The sequence below is a fragment of the Diabrotica virgifera genome, chromosome 1 (genome assembly GCF_917563875.1).
Source record: "Diabrotica virgifera virgifera chromosome 1, PGI_DIABVI_V3a".
Taxonomy (NCBI): Eukaryota; Metazoa; Arthropoda; class Insecta; order Coleoptera; family Chrysomelidae; genus Diabrotica; species Diabrotica virgifera.
This window is the reverse complement of record NC_065443.1, coordinates 30,196,983-30,216,643: the sequence shown is the minus strand read 5'-3', so window position 1 is coordinate 30,216,643 and position 19,661 is coordinate 30,196,983. Positions and strand designations below refer to the sequence as shown.

The 19,661-nt window shown below is 32.8% G+C and overlaps 1 protein-coding gene across 11 annotated transcripts in view; it reads right to left on the bottom strand.

Moving 5' to 3' along the window:
* The window catches only part of LOC114328204 (cleavage and polyadenylation specificity factor subunit 1), a 148,764-nt gene that overhangs the window by 71,051 nt on the left and 58,052 nt on the right, over positions 1-19,661 (bottom strand). For all 11 annotated transcript variants that reach the window (XM_050655592.1, XM_050655598.1, XM_050655603.1 and 8 more), the window contains exons 11-14: positions 16,890-17,053; positions 14,875-15,089; positions 5,309-5,528; positions 801-953 (exon numbers count right to left, since the gene is read on the bottom strand). In XM_050655592.1, the coding sequence (XP_050511549.1) occupies positions 801-953; positions 5,309-5,528; positions 14,875-15,089; positions 16,890-17,053 (752 nt within the window). The remainder of the gene's footprint in view (positions 1-800; positions 954-5,308; positions 5,529-14,874; positions 15,090-16,889; positions 17,054-19,661) is intronic.

Below are 19,661 nucleotides of genomic sequence, written 5' to 3'. Positions count from 1 at the left end.
GTGTAATTGCATTTTTAATTAACTAATGTTTGACGTTTCGATTTCCACTCCGGAAATCGTTCTCAAGAAAAGAAAGTATTCTGAAAAATTCTGGGAAGATTTTGTAACCTGATTTTTTTAGGTTATGTATCTCTTTTCAAATAATGCCAAACTTAGCATATATCTTATGAACCACACCAATGTGTCGTTGAAAAAATTGTTTGAAAGTGATATTATTGCCGTAGGGATATCAAATTCTGACTGTTTTTGTGTGATATTTTTTATTACTGTACCGTAGGTGTTATTGTTGCAATTAATGTTTTTAATTTTTGTTCATGGTTGTGTGTCCGTGTATTGTGGGTTGCATACAGCAGGTTTAGTTTTAAATTAGATATAGGTACGGCCTATCAATGACAATACAGCGCACTGTCGAGTACCAGATGGTGCCCACTTCCCACGCTAATGCACCTGAATCTCGCCGATTCTAACTCTGTCGCTCCGTCCTCCGCCGTCATTCGGCGATTAAACAACGACAGTCGACTAAACAATGTTGCCAATTTTAGCACTTCCTTCAGTAGCCTATATCTAATCGAACGTATTGTATGTATTATGAATGACATTTTCCACGATTTGTTCTTTGAATTTCTTTACTCAAAAATATGTGAGAGGGATGACGTCCAGAAATAAAGAAAATGTGAAGACAATTTCGAAGATAAGGGAAAAAGGAATTAATAAACAATAATACCCCTCCACGTCACTTCGATACCCGAGAAAGTATCTAATATGTATGAAGAATTTAATAATAAAAAAATGTGTCCCACCTTTTGTCCCACTGCTGACACAAGGAAACCTTTCACTTGGGAGAGAGCAGTTACTGGTCCCTTCTGGTCTTTGGCGTAAATTTCCTTAAATTTGTTTTTGGTTAATGGCTGACCTGGTTCGGGTACTACTTCAATAATGTCGTATATTAAAATCTGAAAGATAAAAACACCGGTATTTCATATACAGGGTGTCCCGAAAAGATTGGTCATAAATTATACCACAGATTCTGGGGTCAAAAATAGGTTGATTGAACCTCACTTACCTATATACAATAGTGCACACAAAAAAAGTTACAGCCCTTTGAAGTTACAAAATGAAAATCGATTTTTTTTCATATATCGAAAACTCTCAGAGATTTTTTATTGAACATTGACATGTGGCATTTTTACGACAGCAATATCTTAAAAAAAAAATTAAGTAAAATTTGTGCACCCCATACAAATTTTATGGGGGTTTTGTTCCCTTAAACCCCCCCAAACTTTTGTGTACGTTCCAATTAAATTATTATTGTGGCACTATTAGTTAAACACATTATTTTTAAAACTTTTTTGCCTCTTAGTACTTTTTCGATAAGCCAGTGTTTATCGAGATATTTTGAATATTTGTCGAATCCACCACATATTTGTATATGGTTAAGTACGGTTATAGAGACCTGTTAATAATCTGAAAATTTATTTATAATTTACATTTTTAGGTATATTTTGAAAAAGAAGCTACATCTCGATAAAAGGTGACTTATGAACAAAAGACTAAGAGACAAAAGTTTTAAAAACACTGTGTTTAACTAATGGTACCACAATAATAGTTTAATTGGAACGTACACAAACATTAGGGGGGTTTAAAGGAACAAAACCCTCATAAAATTTTTACGTAAATATATTGAAAAAGAAGCCGCATCTCAATAAAAACTGGCTTATCGAAAAAATACTAAGAGGCAAAAAAGTTTTAAAAACGTTGTGTTTAACTAATGGTACCACAATAATGAATTAATTGGAACGTACACAAAAGTTTGGGGGGGAGGGTTTAAGGGAACAAAATCCCCATAAATTTTTTATGGGGTGGACAAATTTCACTATAATTTTGTTTTAAGATGTTCCTGACATAAGAATTATACATGTCCATTTTCAATAAAAAATCTCTAATAGTTTTCGATATATTGAAAAAAATCGATTTTCATTTTGTAACTTCAAAGGGCTGTAACTTTTTTTGTGAGCACATTTGTACTAAGGTAAGTTAGGTTCAATCGAACTATTTTTGACCCCAGAATGTGTGGTATAATTCATGACCATTCTTTTCGGGTCACCCTGTATATTTTGGTTTTATTTAGTAAGTACATATATATAATCTACTTTTCAAAGTAATGCACAAATCGATGCATAAAGATTTCGTTGAAGTTCACAGAAAATTCTATAAGATCAACGTAAGACTCGCTATGATGTACGGCACTGAATACTGGACAGGTAAAAAGAAAGAAGAAGTAGGAATGCATGTAGCGGAAATGAGAATCTTAGACAAAATTAAATATAAATGTATTAAGATGCGCATACATATGTGCGCCGCCCGGCCCGTGCGCCGCATGTTTGTAGCATGTTTGTTAGATTAGTACGTGTTTTCAAGTCGCACACAAACGGCTCGCACACGGCGCACCACGATCCACCTTCTGTCGGCTTTTCAACGAACGCTTTGATGGTTCCAATTACATATTTGGACGGGATCGCGAAGGTTTATTGATTTTTTGCGCACCTAAGTATATAAATATTTGGTAGTAATAGAGTGGCCACTTATTTCTTGCGACTTCAAGTCTATCATAAGCTACAACAGGTTAGTGTGCCACCAACGTCTTGTTCCTTTTCTTTTTGTACAAAATTGCCATTACCTAGAAAGCACCACTCATCAAGTTTTATTGTGCGGCGCGGACATGATTATTTACAATAATTATTAAATGTTCGAAGTAATGCCAAGAGAGAGAGAGCATAACTTAAAATGATTCTGTCATATTGAATGCGAATTAATCATCAATCATCACCCAATGAAGATTCGTTGAGTTTCAAATTTCTCGAATGAGTATGACAGAAAAACAGAAAAAAAAAAGATCTCGTGATAAACTTGTTTTTCGAAAAAAGAAACAAGATAACCCCGCATAGGGATAAAGGCAAAGTGTTCCCCATGACAATCAGACGATCTTGTATCAAAGAAGTCAATGTAAAGATTAATGCAATAATTAAATAATTTAATTATTGCATTAATCTTTACAATAATTAATTAATAACGAGTACTAATCTCCAAGTGGAAGCACAACTTGTAAAACAAATTTTTATTTAATAAAATTAAGGACCCGTTTCGACGTCATTGTCATGGTATAATGTGTTCGACTTTACTCACCATGGCGTAAAAGTCGCAGAAGATGGTAAGGAGGTTTGAGAAATAACAACTAGGAGTGTCAAAAGAAATGGAATCTCAAAGTAAATCGAGAAAAACTAATTAAAGCATTCACAAGACCGTAACTACAGCAACAGTCACATGTTTAGGTAAAATGTAGGTTTTAAAAAGATCAAAGGAGGAGAAAATAGAGCGATGGGCGAGGAAATGCAAAGGTCTATAGGAAATGGGACAGAAAGAGAGCAAAGGAGAGTTTTAAAGAGCATTTAAAATACAGTGGAACCTCGATAACTCGGATTAATCGGGACCGCGACCGATCCGGGTTATCGAAAATCCGAGATAGCCGGAGAATATGGTAAAAATTAATAAAATACGGTATACTTACAGATAAACTCCGTTAGAATTGAAATAACATGAAATATATTTATAAATATGCACAGTACCTACTCATTAAAATTACTAAAAAAAACACCAAACACAAACGTAAGCAAATGGAAGCGAACAATACAAGACACACAATACAGTCACAGCGATGTAATGTTATTATTTAAGAACAGTGAAAACTAAAGACCATCGTTTATAAAAGAATTTTTTAAATAGTCTTTCCTAAACAATGCTGACAGTTTGAAATAAAAAGGAATAGATACTACAGACAGGTGGCTGTTGTTTCTGTGGCGTGTGCTATGAGTCATTTTTAATATCGCATAGTTCAAATTACACACATACACATTATTTCTCAAATATTATATTACATACATTTTTATTGTTGAAAGGTTTGTCTGATACTTAACTATTTTGATGGGAAATAAGCCACAATTAAATTGAAAAATACAAAATATTGAAAATCAAAATGTTTATCTGATGAAAATCGGTCCGGGTTAGCCGGACTTCCGGGTTATCGGGGGCCGACTTATCGGGGTTCCACTGTACCAAAAAAAAAAGAAAAGTTGGAAAACAAACAAAGCACTAGAACGAGGAACTTGTAGCAAAATTTGATAAAATAGTAAAGTAGAAAGGTATAATGGAGAAAATTTTGATATTATGTATATTAAATGGCGTACAATAGATGACAATAGCGAAGATGCTGCAGTAAAAATTCAAAACGACTCGTCAACCCCATTTGAAATACATAGGCGGTTAAGGTTAACAATATTTAATAGATCAGTCCAAATTCTAGCATATACAGACGACGTGGACATTATAACAAGAACCAGGGCGAGAACTGCGGAAATCCTAACCGAGCTAGTAGCAGCAGCAGAACGAATGGGGTTACATATAAATCAAAATAAATCCAAATTCGTGGCGACTAACACAAACACAAGAGCTGGAAATGTTGACGCAGCTGGAAAATTTCGAAGCGGTCAAAGAGTTCATATATCTACCGACATCGGTTAACCCCAATAATAACACATCAGGGGAAATAAAAAGGAGAATAATAATTGCAAACAGGTGTTATCATGGTCTATCAAAGTACTTAGCTAACAAACGTCTGTCTTAAAAAACTCGTATAAGGCTGTATAGAACATTGATAGTCCCCGTTCTCACATATGGATCAAAGGCATGGACGCTAACTAAAACAGATGAATCCACTCTATCAATTTTTTAAAGAAAGGTGCTATGCTAGATATTCGGAGCGGTCTGTGAGAACGGAATATGGAGGCGTAGATATAACTTTGAACTGCAGATTATCTACAAGCATACGTTTGGTGGAAAAGATATTATCACTATAATTAAGCGAAACCGCCTGCAGTGGGCAGGACATGTAGTCCGGGCCCCTGAATCGAGCACGATAAAAAATATTCTAACAGCGCAACCCGTGGGAATGAGAAGACGGGGTAGACCAAAGCTGAAGTGGATGGACGGGGTAACACAAGATGCCGAGAAGATCGGAGTGAGCAACTGGAAAATGCAAGCAAAGGACAGAACAGAATGGCGTAGAAAGCTTGAGAAGGTCGAGGCCCTCTAAGAGCTGTAGCACCAAAATGATGATGAAATAGTATGCAATTAGTTTTAAAAGAGTATATTGAAATAATACATATCGACACGTTTTTCGTTTTTGCCAAAATATCACATGTTACATTTTTTTCAAAATCAGGTTATCACTTTTTAATTAAACAATGTTACTTACCCTTCCTCTCGAAGTAATATCCTCTCCGTAATTATAATTTGTTCCAACTGCGATGTATCCCTTAAGACCCGAACGGGTACCTTCATAAGCAAGAGCTACATTCTTCAAACAGTTAACATGTTCCCATTCTTCCAAATCCAGTTTCGTATTTGGAATTATGTCCCACGAAACCGGAGAAAATAGACACAAACTGAATATCTCTTGACATGGATATGGAAATCTGGAAATAATTTGAAAATTAGAAAATTTTAGAAAATAGAAAGTAGGAAGGTCTCAGATACAGAATACATTATTAACAAGCTAAAAATGCGAGCATTATCATAACGAAAACTTTGTTTATTTACGTATTTAAATTCATAATATGGAAAATTGCTATTATGAAAAGTTGTTTAGTATTAAATGCTATGTTTTACTATGCAATTATATCCTAATTTAAATATTGTGAACTATAAAGGTACTCTACTCTCGAGCGAAATTCATATTTTTTGACAAACCTCGAGTAAAATTGATAAAATTTGATATATGATGATTGCATCGTATATTTTAGACCATGCAGATCTTTTTATAAAGAATAACTATTCTTCGTAAAATTAATAATAAAAGAGTTATGAATGAAAATGATATTGGTATTCGTAATTTGAGAAAAATTTTCAAATTTTTTTTTATCTTTAGAAGGATGTACAAGTAATTGCATATTAGAACATAGTTTTTAACTCCAAACAACTTTTTATAATAACACTTCAATATTGTGAAAAATAAAGACACTTTAATCTTGATCGAACTTCATATTTTTTGACATACCTCGTATAATATAGATTTGATATCTAATAAAAACAAGAATAAAAAACCGCTAAACGCCTTAAAAATGAGTGGCGCATACAATATTCCAGCTACAAAAGATCTGATATGAATATTAACGTGGCGCGAAAATGTATTTTCATTTTGATGTAAAACAAAATACTAGTTTTATTTTAAAATATTTTTCCATAATATTTGCTAAATTTGAAGTAAACGCGCCACAAATGAGTTTTAAAATTCAAACTGTATCAAAGTTACTCATATGTGGCGCGTTTACTTCAAATTTAGCAAATATTATGGAAAAATCTTTTAAAATAAAACTAGAATTTTGTTTTACATCAAAATGAAAATACATTTTCGTGCCACGTAATATTCATATCAGATCTTTTGTAGCTGGAATATTGTATGCGCCACTCATTTTTAAGGCGTTTAGCGGTTTTTTATTCTTGTATCAGGAGTTTTTCAAAGTTATTTATAAATTAAATGTATGAAGTTGAATGCAATGTTCCTCTATTACTCGTTAAGATTTATAAATGGTCACCTTTGTTGCATTATCTCCCAAATGATCTAGTGTCCATCGAGTGTACACTAGATTTTTTTCTATTCGAAATAGATTGAAAAAAAAATATTGAGATGACCGGTAAATGAAGTCGGATTGCCCGTTGCCAGATCAAATTTAGTGTCGTAATCACTACAACTACATAAACCATTTCGGGAATAATCTTTAATTGGATTATACTTTTGTAGCTTAATAACTTCTGAAAGGCTTAACCGATTTTGATCAGTAAACATGAGTTTGAAACGTATTTACCAGTAGTATCTGATGGATCTAAGGTCAAGTATGATAACTGAAGCTATTACAGGAATTATTGAGCTTGAGAAACCGTTTTTCCCGTAGGAAATAAATTTGATCATACTTATGAAGCCTATAACTTAAAAATTCGAATTTTCCCGGATATAACGTATACACCGTTAGATTCGTCTAGAGTCCTTCTACAAACGCTCAGTTATTGGCGCAATTCGTAGGCTGAAATTTTGAATAATTATCGAAAAACCAAAATTTTCAAAGTATAGCTTTTCAGTTTTTCGGCTATACTGAGCCGTGTGTATGTCTGAACCTGACGGCTTAGACACCATTTGAAAGCTTAACTCAACGCTATTGATTTGGTGTATTTCCGGTTCTCTTGTCTCTTCTTGATCCGAAGATATATACCCCTAAAAAATATGCCGTTTTGTACCTACCGAGTCCTCTAGCTGGCTTATGGGTGGTCAAAAGGCACAAACTACACCGGTTCCGAATCGGCCCAGACCTCCTCTTTAAGCACAGAAAAAAAATTCAAATCGGTTTAACTTTCAAACACTCATACACATCCACAAACATTTTCCATTTTTTAGATAAAAATTGAGTCATACTTCTGAGCTCGGTAACTTTTGAATGGTATAACCCATTTTCAAAATTAGATAGGAAAGGTAATGATCAGTACTATTAGAAGCCGCAAAGGTCGGACTTAAATTTTTGAAGTTTTTGGGACGAGAACGAAAAACAGACCCTAAATAGAAAGAGCCGTAAAATCCACACCCTTGGACCAAAATGGATGGTTGACATATCAATGGGTGAGTCTTTTCCTGAACTTTAAGATGGGACTTGGCCCACCTTTCATAGAAAATCGAAAATTTCGTGTATATATATATATATAGGGGGGTGTTGGTGTGCGCCACTAGCGAGAACTGCCGTTCTCTGGTAATAAATAAATACAAAATAAACAGTTTTCCTTGAAAATAGTGAAGTGTAATTTAACATTACATTAACATAAATAAATAAAATTTGTTTATCTGACATTTCAATTTTATGTTGACGTTTAGTTGTGTCAAACGAAAAGTAGAGTTGACTTTTCTATGTCAGAAGAAAATGACAATTTAAAGGAGGCTTCTGACGTCACAACGACGACTTTGAGGTCGGATATCTCAAAGATATAGCGAAATGCCGTTTTCAGATTTGGATTCAGAAGACAAAACTACATAGGAATCCATCGCTAGGTGGCCTCTAGATATTGCAGGAGCGGAAACGCAATAACACACACACTTTTGCGAATTTATAAACGAAAAGTTGTCGTTGAAAATAATATACACTAATTTAAATCTAAAACCTTCCATATTTCAACCATTCTTTGTTAGCATCCTGAATCTCTACTTTCTATTTCTTCCTTCCTACTTTCTATTTTCTTTAATATATGTCGCTGTTTGCGTCCTCAAAGATGATTTCAATTTATCTTTGAAGTTTCCCTTAAATAATCAATTTGGTTTTGTGTTGATTCAGAGGCGGACAAGCATCTGTGCCGATGAAGATTATATTAGAAACAGCGGCTCTCTGCAGATTACGCCTTGCCTATGAATCGAAATAAAACATAAATTGCTTTTAATTCACTTCTATCTTTACTCAGATTATGAGTACTAGGAACCATTTCTTGTACCTTTTCCTAAATGAATGAAAACGTAATGTGATCGTATATTGTGGAATCCTTTCCGTTTTCTATATTTATCATCGTCTCTATGCCTTGTAAATGGTAAAAGGCAGAGATTCAGGATGCTAACAAAGAGTGGTTCAAATGGTCAGAAAGGATGGTTCAAATATGGAAGGTTTCAGATTCAAATTAGTGTATATTATTTTTAATAATGTATTTTGTATCTGAGGCCTTCCTACTTTCTATATTCTTTAATAGATGTCGCTGTTTGCGTCCTCAAAGGTGATTTCAATCTATCTTTGAAATTTTCCTTAAATAGGTAATTTGGTTTTGTGTTGATTTAAAGGCGAGCGAGCATCTGTACTGATGAAGGTTATACCAGAAACATCGGCTGTCTGCAGCTTATCCCTTGTCTCTGAATCGAAATAAAACATAAATTACCTTTAATTTACTAGAAAATTTCAAATTTCTTAGGTTTACACTAAATTAAGCCTTTTAATGATATTTAATGCTATTTAAATGCATTAATTTTTTTCGAATCCTGAAAAAAACTAATAAAATATTTTTGAAAAATTTAAACGCAGGACTAATAAACTACTATTTGAAAAACTTAAACTATTTGAAAAACAACTATTTGAAAAATTTAAACGCAGAATGAAAGATTACATTATTACCGAGGGTCGAAAGTCCCTTAGAATAAACAAAAAGTTTCTTTTGAATGAAATATTTGAAATTAAAAATCACACTAAATTTTCTTTCTTTTCACCCCTGTAACTTATTAAAATAAACATTATAGAACTTTTCAGGGACTTTCGGCCCTCGGTAATGTAATCTTTCATTCTGCGTTTAAATTTTTCAAAAATACTTATTAATTTTCTCAGGATTCGAAGAAATGAATGCATTTAAATAGCATTGGACCAAGATTTTGCATCTATCCCCTTAAGATGTATGTCTGAATAATATATATTTTTATCAGGGTCGACGGCGATTCAAGGAGACTGTAAATCCAAGTTTATTAGAAAGCTATCGGACGATGTTAGGATTATCCATATTCCACTAATACATCAACCATGGACGTATAAATAAATCTTTATTTATACGTCCATGACATCAACAATGTACCGATGCAAAGCATAATTTTTGTACTCTTTTCGTAGCGAAAAAACGTTAAATAAATATATAGTATAGAATAGACGATTGTATTTCTGACTTCATGATTTCTCATTAGAGGTAGCTATTAGCGGCCTATATATTGGTATGAATATAGTATGCTACTATATATAATTTTCAGATAGACAACATCGTTTAAATTCGGTTTCAGTTCTTACAAGTCTCCCTGACGAGAGGTAAACTTCGAAATACTTTCGGAGAAAGTATAACTCGAATTGAAAAACGCAATCATCGTCTATACAGTGATGAGTGCGATAATAACTGGCAAAATAACGCAAAAGATAGAAAACATGTAGTGAAATAAAAAGAGATGAAACTAGTAGAGGTGGAAAATTATCGGTAGAAACCTATAATTTACATTACAGTACATTACCACTATAGATAGTTTCCACCTTTAGACGTTAGCTAGTTGACTTTAGTCATAATTGTACGCATAACGTTCTTCCTAACAACGGTTATTAGACATTTACTACGGTTGTCTAGTCCGACTGTGGTGGGGAGACTTAAATGTTTTGACTTACGTCACAAGAGTACACAAGCCCATATTTTTAAATGATCTTCGATCATTGAATGTTTATTATTGTGTATGTATGTGTATTATTATTTGTGATATTATTTATCTTATACTCGTATATCCCAGTTTACTTTATATTTTTGTATTTGAAATTTTAGTGTTATTTTCCGTAAAAACTTATTTTGAAATTTTCTATGAAAAGTTATTTATTATAGTTGTACATCGTACCTATTGTAGGAGTTTAAATAAGAATATATATTTATAAGTAGATTAAAACGTTAAAATTTCATTATGTATTAACATCATAATAATGTTGATGAAATTTTAGAATGCCAGATACAGGCTGTAGTGTGACCAAATTGATTACCTATTATTTAAATTCTTACAATAAATTATACAAGTAATTCTAATTCACATAATCCTAGCTGACCTCTAAGGACGGTATGTACTCAATAATTAATCCAGTATTGATGAAAATTCACTATAAGCGACAAATGGTCTGTGTAGAATGGAGATTAAAGCCCTAGATTTCCGTAAATCTTGCATTAACCGTTGGACAAACGTGAACAATCGGTCCTTGCACATGGATGCTGCAGTGAAGACAAGTTCCGTTGGAACTTTACCAAGCGGCAGACGGGGGATGTGAATTACATAGTGTAGAATTCCTTCCCTTTGTCTTCACTGCAGCATCCATGTGCTTGCAAATTGTAGAAGCCTTGAAGGTGTCACCAGGAAAGTGTACCAATAAGTTTTCAATTTAAAAATCTTTTAGTAGGTAATGTTTTTAATATTTTCAATGTTATTAATTTTGCTATTAGGATTGAAAACTACTTCATCTTTCAATTGCCAGATGACGCTAGTCACCTAATACCTTCACTTCGGTTGCAATGGGTGGGAAAAACTCTCGGTGCTGGTCATTTAGGATATGGAGAACAGTGCCTACGTTCTCTCCGATGAGGCTCCAATAAGAGCCGAAAATCGCGATTCAGAGGACTGGACTGCGCTCCTTATTCTAATTGAAAAGTAAGATTGTTTTGCCTTCGCATTGCAACTGAATAAAAATGGTATACATTTTTATTTTATAGTCGTATTACTCCGTAGAGTAACCAGATGCATTTTCCGTTGGAACTTTACCAAGCGGCAGACGGGGGATGTGAATTGCATAGTGTAGAATTCCTTCCCTCTGTCTTCACTGCAGCATCCACGTGCTTGCAAATTGTAGAAGCCTTGGAGGTGTCACCAGGAAAGTGTACCAATAAGTTTTCAATTTAAAAATCTTTTTAATGTTTTTAATATTTTCAATATTATTAATTTTGCTATTAGGATTGAAAACTACTTCATCTAACTAAACTATACCCTGTTTTTAAACTAGGAGGAGTAATTCAAATTTACCGCGCCGTAATGTTTGTTTGTAATTGGTCCAACCTCAGGCAAGTTTACTCCACTTTTATGAAATTTTGACATTTATGAAATTTTGACACTATTGGCATTTCATAGGTTAATTAAGTTATATCGGCGATTTTTTGTGTTTCCTGTGATATTCCGTTCATTTTTAGATTTTTAGTCTGCTTTTATATAAAAAAAAAACAGTTGTATTAGTATAATATAATATTTATGGATTACCGTCGAAGGCCGACATGATCAACCGAAAAATATGTATTTAGTGTTTTTTCTAGTGACATTATTGGGTGTGAATCTGTCTTTTGAGTTTACTCCTCCTGGTTTAAAAACAGGGTATAGATAATTCAAATCTAGGTAAAATAACAATACAATCTTTTGTATAAACATTCTGTAATCACCTGGGCTCTTCACTACACCTATCCGAGGCAACATTATGGGATTGTGTAATGGTCGGCAGTTGCCCCTGGGCGAGAAAAGTTTTTACCTTTGTTGTATTTGTCCCATATTAACTCCAAATTGTAGGTGAATAAGGGATTTTTCTTTTATGTCGAGACGATGAACTTGCCAAATACCCAAGTAGGTGGAGGCCTATAAACCAAAGTAGAAGAACAAGAAGACAGCCATAAACTAATAAAACTAGGTTAGGAATAACGTCATACGTACAATTATGACTGAAGTCATTTAGCTCACGTCTAAAGGTCTCTCTCACTCTACTAGTTTCATCTCTTTTTATTTCACAACGTATTATGTTTTCCATCTTTTGCGTTATTTTGCCAGTTATTATCGCACTCATCACTGTATAGACGATGATTGCATTTTTCAAATCGAGTTATACTTTCTCCGAAAGTATTTCGAAGTTTACCACTCGCCAGGGAGACTTGTAAGAACTGAAACCGAATATAAACGATGTTGTCTATCTGGAAATTACATATTATAGTGACATACTATATTCATACCAATATATAGGCCACTAATAGCGACCTCTAATGAGAAATCATGAAGCCAGAAATACAATTGTCTATTCTATACTATATATTTTATTAGGGCGCTCATCACTGTATACAGCGTGTCGCTTAAGTAGGCAACATATGGGAAAGTTTTCTTACTATTAGTTTTACGAAAAAAGTTATTCTTCATAAAAAGTTATGCATGGTCTAAAACCTAAGATGCGATCATCAGATCTCAAATTTTATCAATTGTGTACGAGGATATGTTAAAAAATATGAATTTCGCTCAAGAGTAAAGTTCCTTTATATTTCACAATATCGAAAATTGTTATTATGAAAATTTGTTTGAAATTAAAAATTATGTTTTAATATGCAATTACATCCTTATAATTGAAAAAAAACTTGCAATTTTTTCTCAAATTATCGATACCGGACAACATAGGATCAATTAGTCAGACTTTGTTTGATTTATGAAGTGAATGTCATAACTATGTTACAACTTGAGCATAATAACATATTAATGTACGTTAGTAAGTTAGTGGTGAACCAACGGAAGCGATCCAGATTTCACCTATATTATTTAACCTATATTCAGAGGAAATATTTAGTGAAGCCTTGGAAAATTGCATGGAATACTTCTAAATGGAGAACGCCTAAACAACATCCGCTATGCAGACGACACCGTTATTTTTGCAGACAGTTTGAACAGTTTACAGCAACTAATAAACAAAGTAAATGAAGTAAGTGAAAGATCAAATAAATATATCAAAAACTAAATTTATGATCATCTGCAAAAATAAAATTAGAGACGCCCAACTACTTATCAATAATACACCAGTGGACCGAGTAAAACGGTATAACTATCTTGGAAAAATAGTAAACGAACAATGGGATCACTCACAAGAAATAAAATGTAGAATAGAGAAGGCTAGGAGTGCATTCAATAACATGGCCAAACTCTTTAAAAGCCACAACCTTAATCTGGAGATAAAAATAAGGCTCCTACGATGTTATATCTTCTCAATATATATTGTATTACGGAGTTGAATCCTGGACACTCACTGAAGCAATGGAGAAAAAACTTGAAGCTTTCGAGATGTGGCTATACAGGCGAATCCTAAGGATATCACGGACGGACAAGATAACCAATGAGATCGTATTACGAAGAGTGGGCAAAGAAAGAGAGGTGATGTATACCATTAAAAAGAGAAAGTTATAATATATCGGACACATAATGAGAAACGGCACTAAATACAGATTACTGAAGGTAATCCTTCAAGGTAAAGTATTCGGAAAGCGAGGAATTGGGAGAATAGGTCTGGATCCCGCGTATGAAAAAAGTTGATTAATAGCAAGCTAAAAATTTGTTAATAGCTTAAGGGTGTCTAGTCGGATAAACTTTGATATATGGGAACACTGGAAAGTTTTAATTGTGGAACAGGTCAAAAATTTGGAATGGTCAGACCACGAAAACGACACATTTATTTTGTCCGACAGAATAGACTTAAACTCTCCGAACAGAGATTAAACTCTCATGCAAAAATCAGTTCCACTCATTAAAACGCCCATTTGGTGATAAATAGCAGTCTGATTATTGCATGAGAGTTTAATCTCTGTTCAGAGAGTTTAAGTCTGTTCTGTCGGACAAAATACAAGTGCCGTTTTCGTGGTTTGACCGTTCCAAATTTTTAACCTGTTCCACAATTAAAACTTCCCCTGTTCCAGTGTTCCCATATATCAAAGTTTGTCCGACTAAACACCCTTAAGCTATTAACAAATTTTCAGCTTGCAATTATTCAACTTTTTTTTTCATACGCGGGATCCAGACCTAGAAGAATATCATGGTTAAAGAACCTGAGGGAATGGTTCTCCACAACCACAACTAATATATTTAAAGCATCAGTTAATAAAATAACTATGGCCAGAATGATCGACAATATTCGAAACGAATAGGCACTAAAAGAAGAAGTAAGTTAGTACTAAGTTAGTTTTACTTGCACCGTCTGTTATTGAAACAGTTTCATTTGGCCAAAAAGTATTTCTATATAGGGTTCAGACAAAGTATGGAACCAACTAAATATTTTTGAACCAAAAAAGGCGTCATTCGTGAAACGAAGTACAGTTGATATCAAGTTTATATAACTATGAAGAAAGACACTAAAAATAAAATATACATGCACCATCAGGTTTAAAAATCAAGGTTTTCTACTTAAAAATAATTAAAAATGTACACGGCTTGTGTTCAAAAAATTGTTCTAAAGACAAAATAATTACCTATCGCCTTTCTCTTCAATCGACAGTTCTTTATCTTCACCATTAAACTTGTAATACTGATTTGATGGTTCTGCAATACTTGTTACCAGGCAATAGGTTTTAGATTCCAAGTGATACGTTACAAAGTGTGGAGTACATCTTAACGGTACTTTTCTTACAGGCCAAGGAGCGTCGTACGTCAAATGTGTTGGTAACACACCGATTCTAAGTTCTGACTAAAATTTGAAGAGGAACTATAAATATGTTATTAAATTTTAACACGAAGCACGAATCTTTATGTTATGTATTGACTGCGAAACCTATGAAAATTATTTCTAAAAACGATATAAGTAAAACAAAAAATCTGCAATTACACAATCCAACAGAAACTTAAAACTTTATTAGATAAAATAAAATATTGGACTAAAAAAAAAGAGCGTGGCAAGTGTCGCGAGAAGATAATACTTCTTTAGATCCGATTCGAATGGTTCTATTCTATTTAATTGTACTTAATTTTATTTACTTTGATTTAATTTAATTTATTTTATTTTATAAAAATATTTTAAAATAAAAATTAGCCGAACCGATCCAGTCGTGCTCAAGTTGTTATAAAGTGTATTTTTCTACAACCACTATTCAAAATGCACTTTTCTGTACAGTTTTATATTAGCAAACTTGATATTTTCTCACAGTATAAGATATTTGACATTAGTGTGCAGAAAAGTGACGTTTCTGTGCCGGAAAGTTCTTTTCTGCACAGTTGACTACCTCATTCTGAGTAACGTCATATTCTGTTTACATCCGTGGTTAAAGTTTAGACAAATATATAACCTATAAGACAATTATTATATTTAACTATAGAATAGAAATTAAATTATGGACGTTACAACTGTTTTATTTTACAATTTTATTCTTAATAAACATTTTATAATTATCAATTAACCAATAAGGATTTAGCAACCTCAACAAGATACGTCAAATGAAGTAGGTTTGGTGGAACTCCGTGACTGCATAAATATAACGTCAAATGTGACATTATTTTGTAATAATTATTTAAAATAGTTTAAATTCAAACAAATTAAGGCAGTGCATTAATATTTTAACTGATACTGTTTAGTATTAATTAAATACAGTTTAAAGTTTATAATTTATTATTATAATAAATCTTCGTTTGGAAATTCTGATTTTTATTTTTAGCAAAAACTGTGGTTGTAGAAAAAGTATAGTGTGTAACACGTGCAGAAAGGTAATTTCTCACTCGTTCGAATTGCGGCACTCGCTTGCGCTCGTACCGCAACTTTTCAAACTCGTGAAAAATTAGTACCTTTCTGCACAATATACTATTCTTGTATATTATATATTTAATATATTGCTATACCGCAAGGTTTCAGCCAGAGACATGTTAACAACAGACCAGGCTAGTTATATGCCACTCAATGCATCGGGATGCAACGTCAATATCAAGTACGGTGGTCTAGCTATCTTTGTCTGTCGTGCGAGTGTGAGCGTATCTACCAAGAGGTGGGAGTAATGGAACGACACAAACACAGAGGCAGCGGCCATCATATTATGCTAGAGAGAGGAAGCTAAGCGCCGGTAGAGAGAGACAGGCTCCGCGTTACGCTATTTTTCGGACCTTGCCTAATCTATGTGTTATGATATCTATGGTTACAGCACACGTCCCGATTTTTCGAATGACCATAAATAGGAATTCGGGCCCGTACAAAAACATCATACCGAGAGTTAAGAAGTATTGACTTAGAGAAAGAGAAATAAGGAGAATAAGGCTTAATTGAACAAAATGAGCACATGTAAATTTTAGCAATATAAGAGCACGGTAACATAAATAAAAAAAAAATGCTGAAAGCGTAGCTGTTAAAATAGAGATGGGAAGAAATTATTTGAACAGTTCCAAAATTGCAACAATTGAAGTAGAGCATAGTATTTCAACCTAGATAAGAATTGCGTGTAAAATAACATAATACGTAGCAATTAACTTTATGAAAAATATTCATTATCAATATATTTTTTCTTACCTTTTTGTTAAAATACAGAAAACCTTGAGGACAGTTAATATTATTGAACTGAGCAAAGCTGAAAATTTCACCATCAATCACCATCGGATGAGTTCTTAGTTCTCCTCGAGACGTCAAAAAGAGCCAGTGAGGATTTGCTCCGCAAATAAACACTCCGTTATAGCCTGAAACAAATTATTATTTTATATTATAAACTTTTAATAATTCTAATTCATTTATGTATTAATTTATGTAGGTATGCATATACAGTATGGTGCAAATGAAAGGAATAAATTCGTTATTTCGCAAGCCGGTGACTTTAGGAAAAATCCTGAAACAGATCGATTTTTAGTTTTAAATTATGATTTTTTAACAAACAGGGTGGTGAATTGGAAAACTGGCCATAGGAAACTCAATGTAAAATTTTAAACTGTTGAATTCCTGCTTCCCTAATTATTCTACATCAAAAGACATAAGAAACTATTTGTAGAGGATTGAAATCTTTATTGAAAACAATTGTTAAAATTGTTCTACGAATTAAACACATTCCAAAATTTTGTAAAATATAATAAATTTTATCAAAGTATTTGCCAAATTTAGGCCACACACAATGCAAGAATGTGTATAAGGTTGCCTTCGGTCACAATGAAATTATTAAATTAACAATATTTTGAACTGTCAGTATTTTTATTTTATCGTTTTTATTGTTTAAAAAACAATAAAGTCGAAAAGATGTCCTCAGTTGAGGAGAAATTAGTAATAATAAAGATGTTTTATTCAGTCAATAGTTTGCGTACTGTCAGAAATAGTAACGTGTGACCTTACTTTAAGGCTATGGGTACATAATTCGCAAATATTTTACGTGTATCCCTACTTTTTCTGTCTTTACACGGCAAATTACGTGTAGTAAAATTCACACTGGTATGGATATGTAAACATTACTAGAATCTCATTCTACTTGAAAATGTCATCATTAATTTAAAGAGATGGGTTTTGAATGTTCTTGGATAACTGTTATTTTTATAATTGGAAATTATTAATTCAGTTAATAAATGTGATAATTTTTTCACTAACTATGTATTCAGTGATTGTAATAATTTATATGTACAACAAAGACTAATACTCAATCGAGAAAAGAAAAAAAGTGTTAAAGTGATTTTTTAATAATATATTGTTATGGAACGCTTACAATTTTGAACATCTTTAACAACAAAATACTTGGATCACAGAATATATTATCCTGATGTATCTTCCACAAATAATACACAATAAATAACTTTTTATTAAGTTCACGTCTTAAATCAATTATTTATCAAATACACTATATTTCAATAATATTTAATCAATAACTCAACATATTCCCGATGCAATGTCAAATATTTAAAATTGTCACTGATTGTCAGTGTCTGACTGACGCTGACAATATTATATTCGGCTGAGTGCGTTGTAAGACAAAGATAGAATTGGAAAATATTACTACGGCATTGTGTTTATTTTTTTCGAATCCTGAAAAAACCAATAAATATTTTTGAAAAATTTAAACGCAGAATGAAAGACTAAATTATTACCGAGGGCCGAAAGTCCCTTAGAATAAATAAAAAGTTTATTTTGAATGATATATTTGAAATTAAAAATCACACAAAATTTTCTCTTAGTTTTTCACCCCTGTAACTTATTAAAATAAACATTATAGAAGTTCTCAGGGACTTTCGGACCTCGCTAATAACGTGATCTTTCATTCTGCGTTTAAATTTTTCAATAATACTTATTAGTTTTCTCAGGATTCGAAAAAAAAATGAATCCCCATTTGAATAGCATTGCAGCCGAAAATACGTACCGATCCTCTTAACGCAATTACTTAGGTATGGCAAATGTATTCTATTTTTCAAAATTTTGGACTCTGGTTAAATCGTAGAACAATTTTAACTTTTGTTTTTAATACAGATTTTAATGCTCTACAAATAGTTTCTCATGACTTTTGATGTAAAATAATTAGGGAAGCAGGAATTCAAAAATTTAGAATTTTACATTGAGTTTCCTATGGGCCGTTTTCCAATTCACCACCCGGTAATGTATCATACTAGTGACTAGTGACGTATGCATCTGGACGTGATGGCGTAATCGATTTTTTTAAACGAGAATACGGGTCGTGTGGTAGCTCATTTGAAAAGTTATTCAATTCTCTATGCAGTAATATAAATAGTATATGTCCGACTGGTATATTCTTTCACAAATATTGACATGATTTCAAAGTCAGTTAAATATGATACATTTCCCTAGGGCGTTATTTTTAAAAAAATAACACACTAGGGTATTAAATTCAAATAACTAGATAAATTTTGTCAAGTTGACAACTAACAATCTAAGTAAAACTATGGTTACCACAATTACGTTACCACTATTGCTAGTAAATGTACTTATTTGAAAACTAATTAATTCAATATTCAAATATTTAGTCGGACATTAAACGTTGAAGGCACCACGGGTATTATGAATAATAACGCTTTCGGTCAACGTATATCCCTCGGGCCAAATGCCCTCGGTATACACACCATTGACCTCAAGCGTTATTATCCGTATACCCTGGGTATACCCTATTTCACGAACATACGCCTGTTTTGGATTACTTCGACAACGGATATTTTACTGTGCAAAATAAGAAGAACGAAAGTAAATTGCAAATTACATTGTTGTTTATTGGAATAATTATTAGCGTCATTTACTTTCGTACTTCTTATGTTGCACAGTAAAATATTCGTTGTCGAAGTAATCCAAAACAGGCGTATGTTCGTG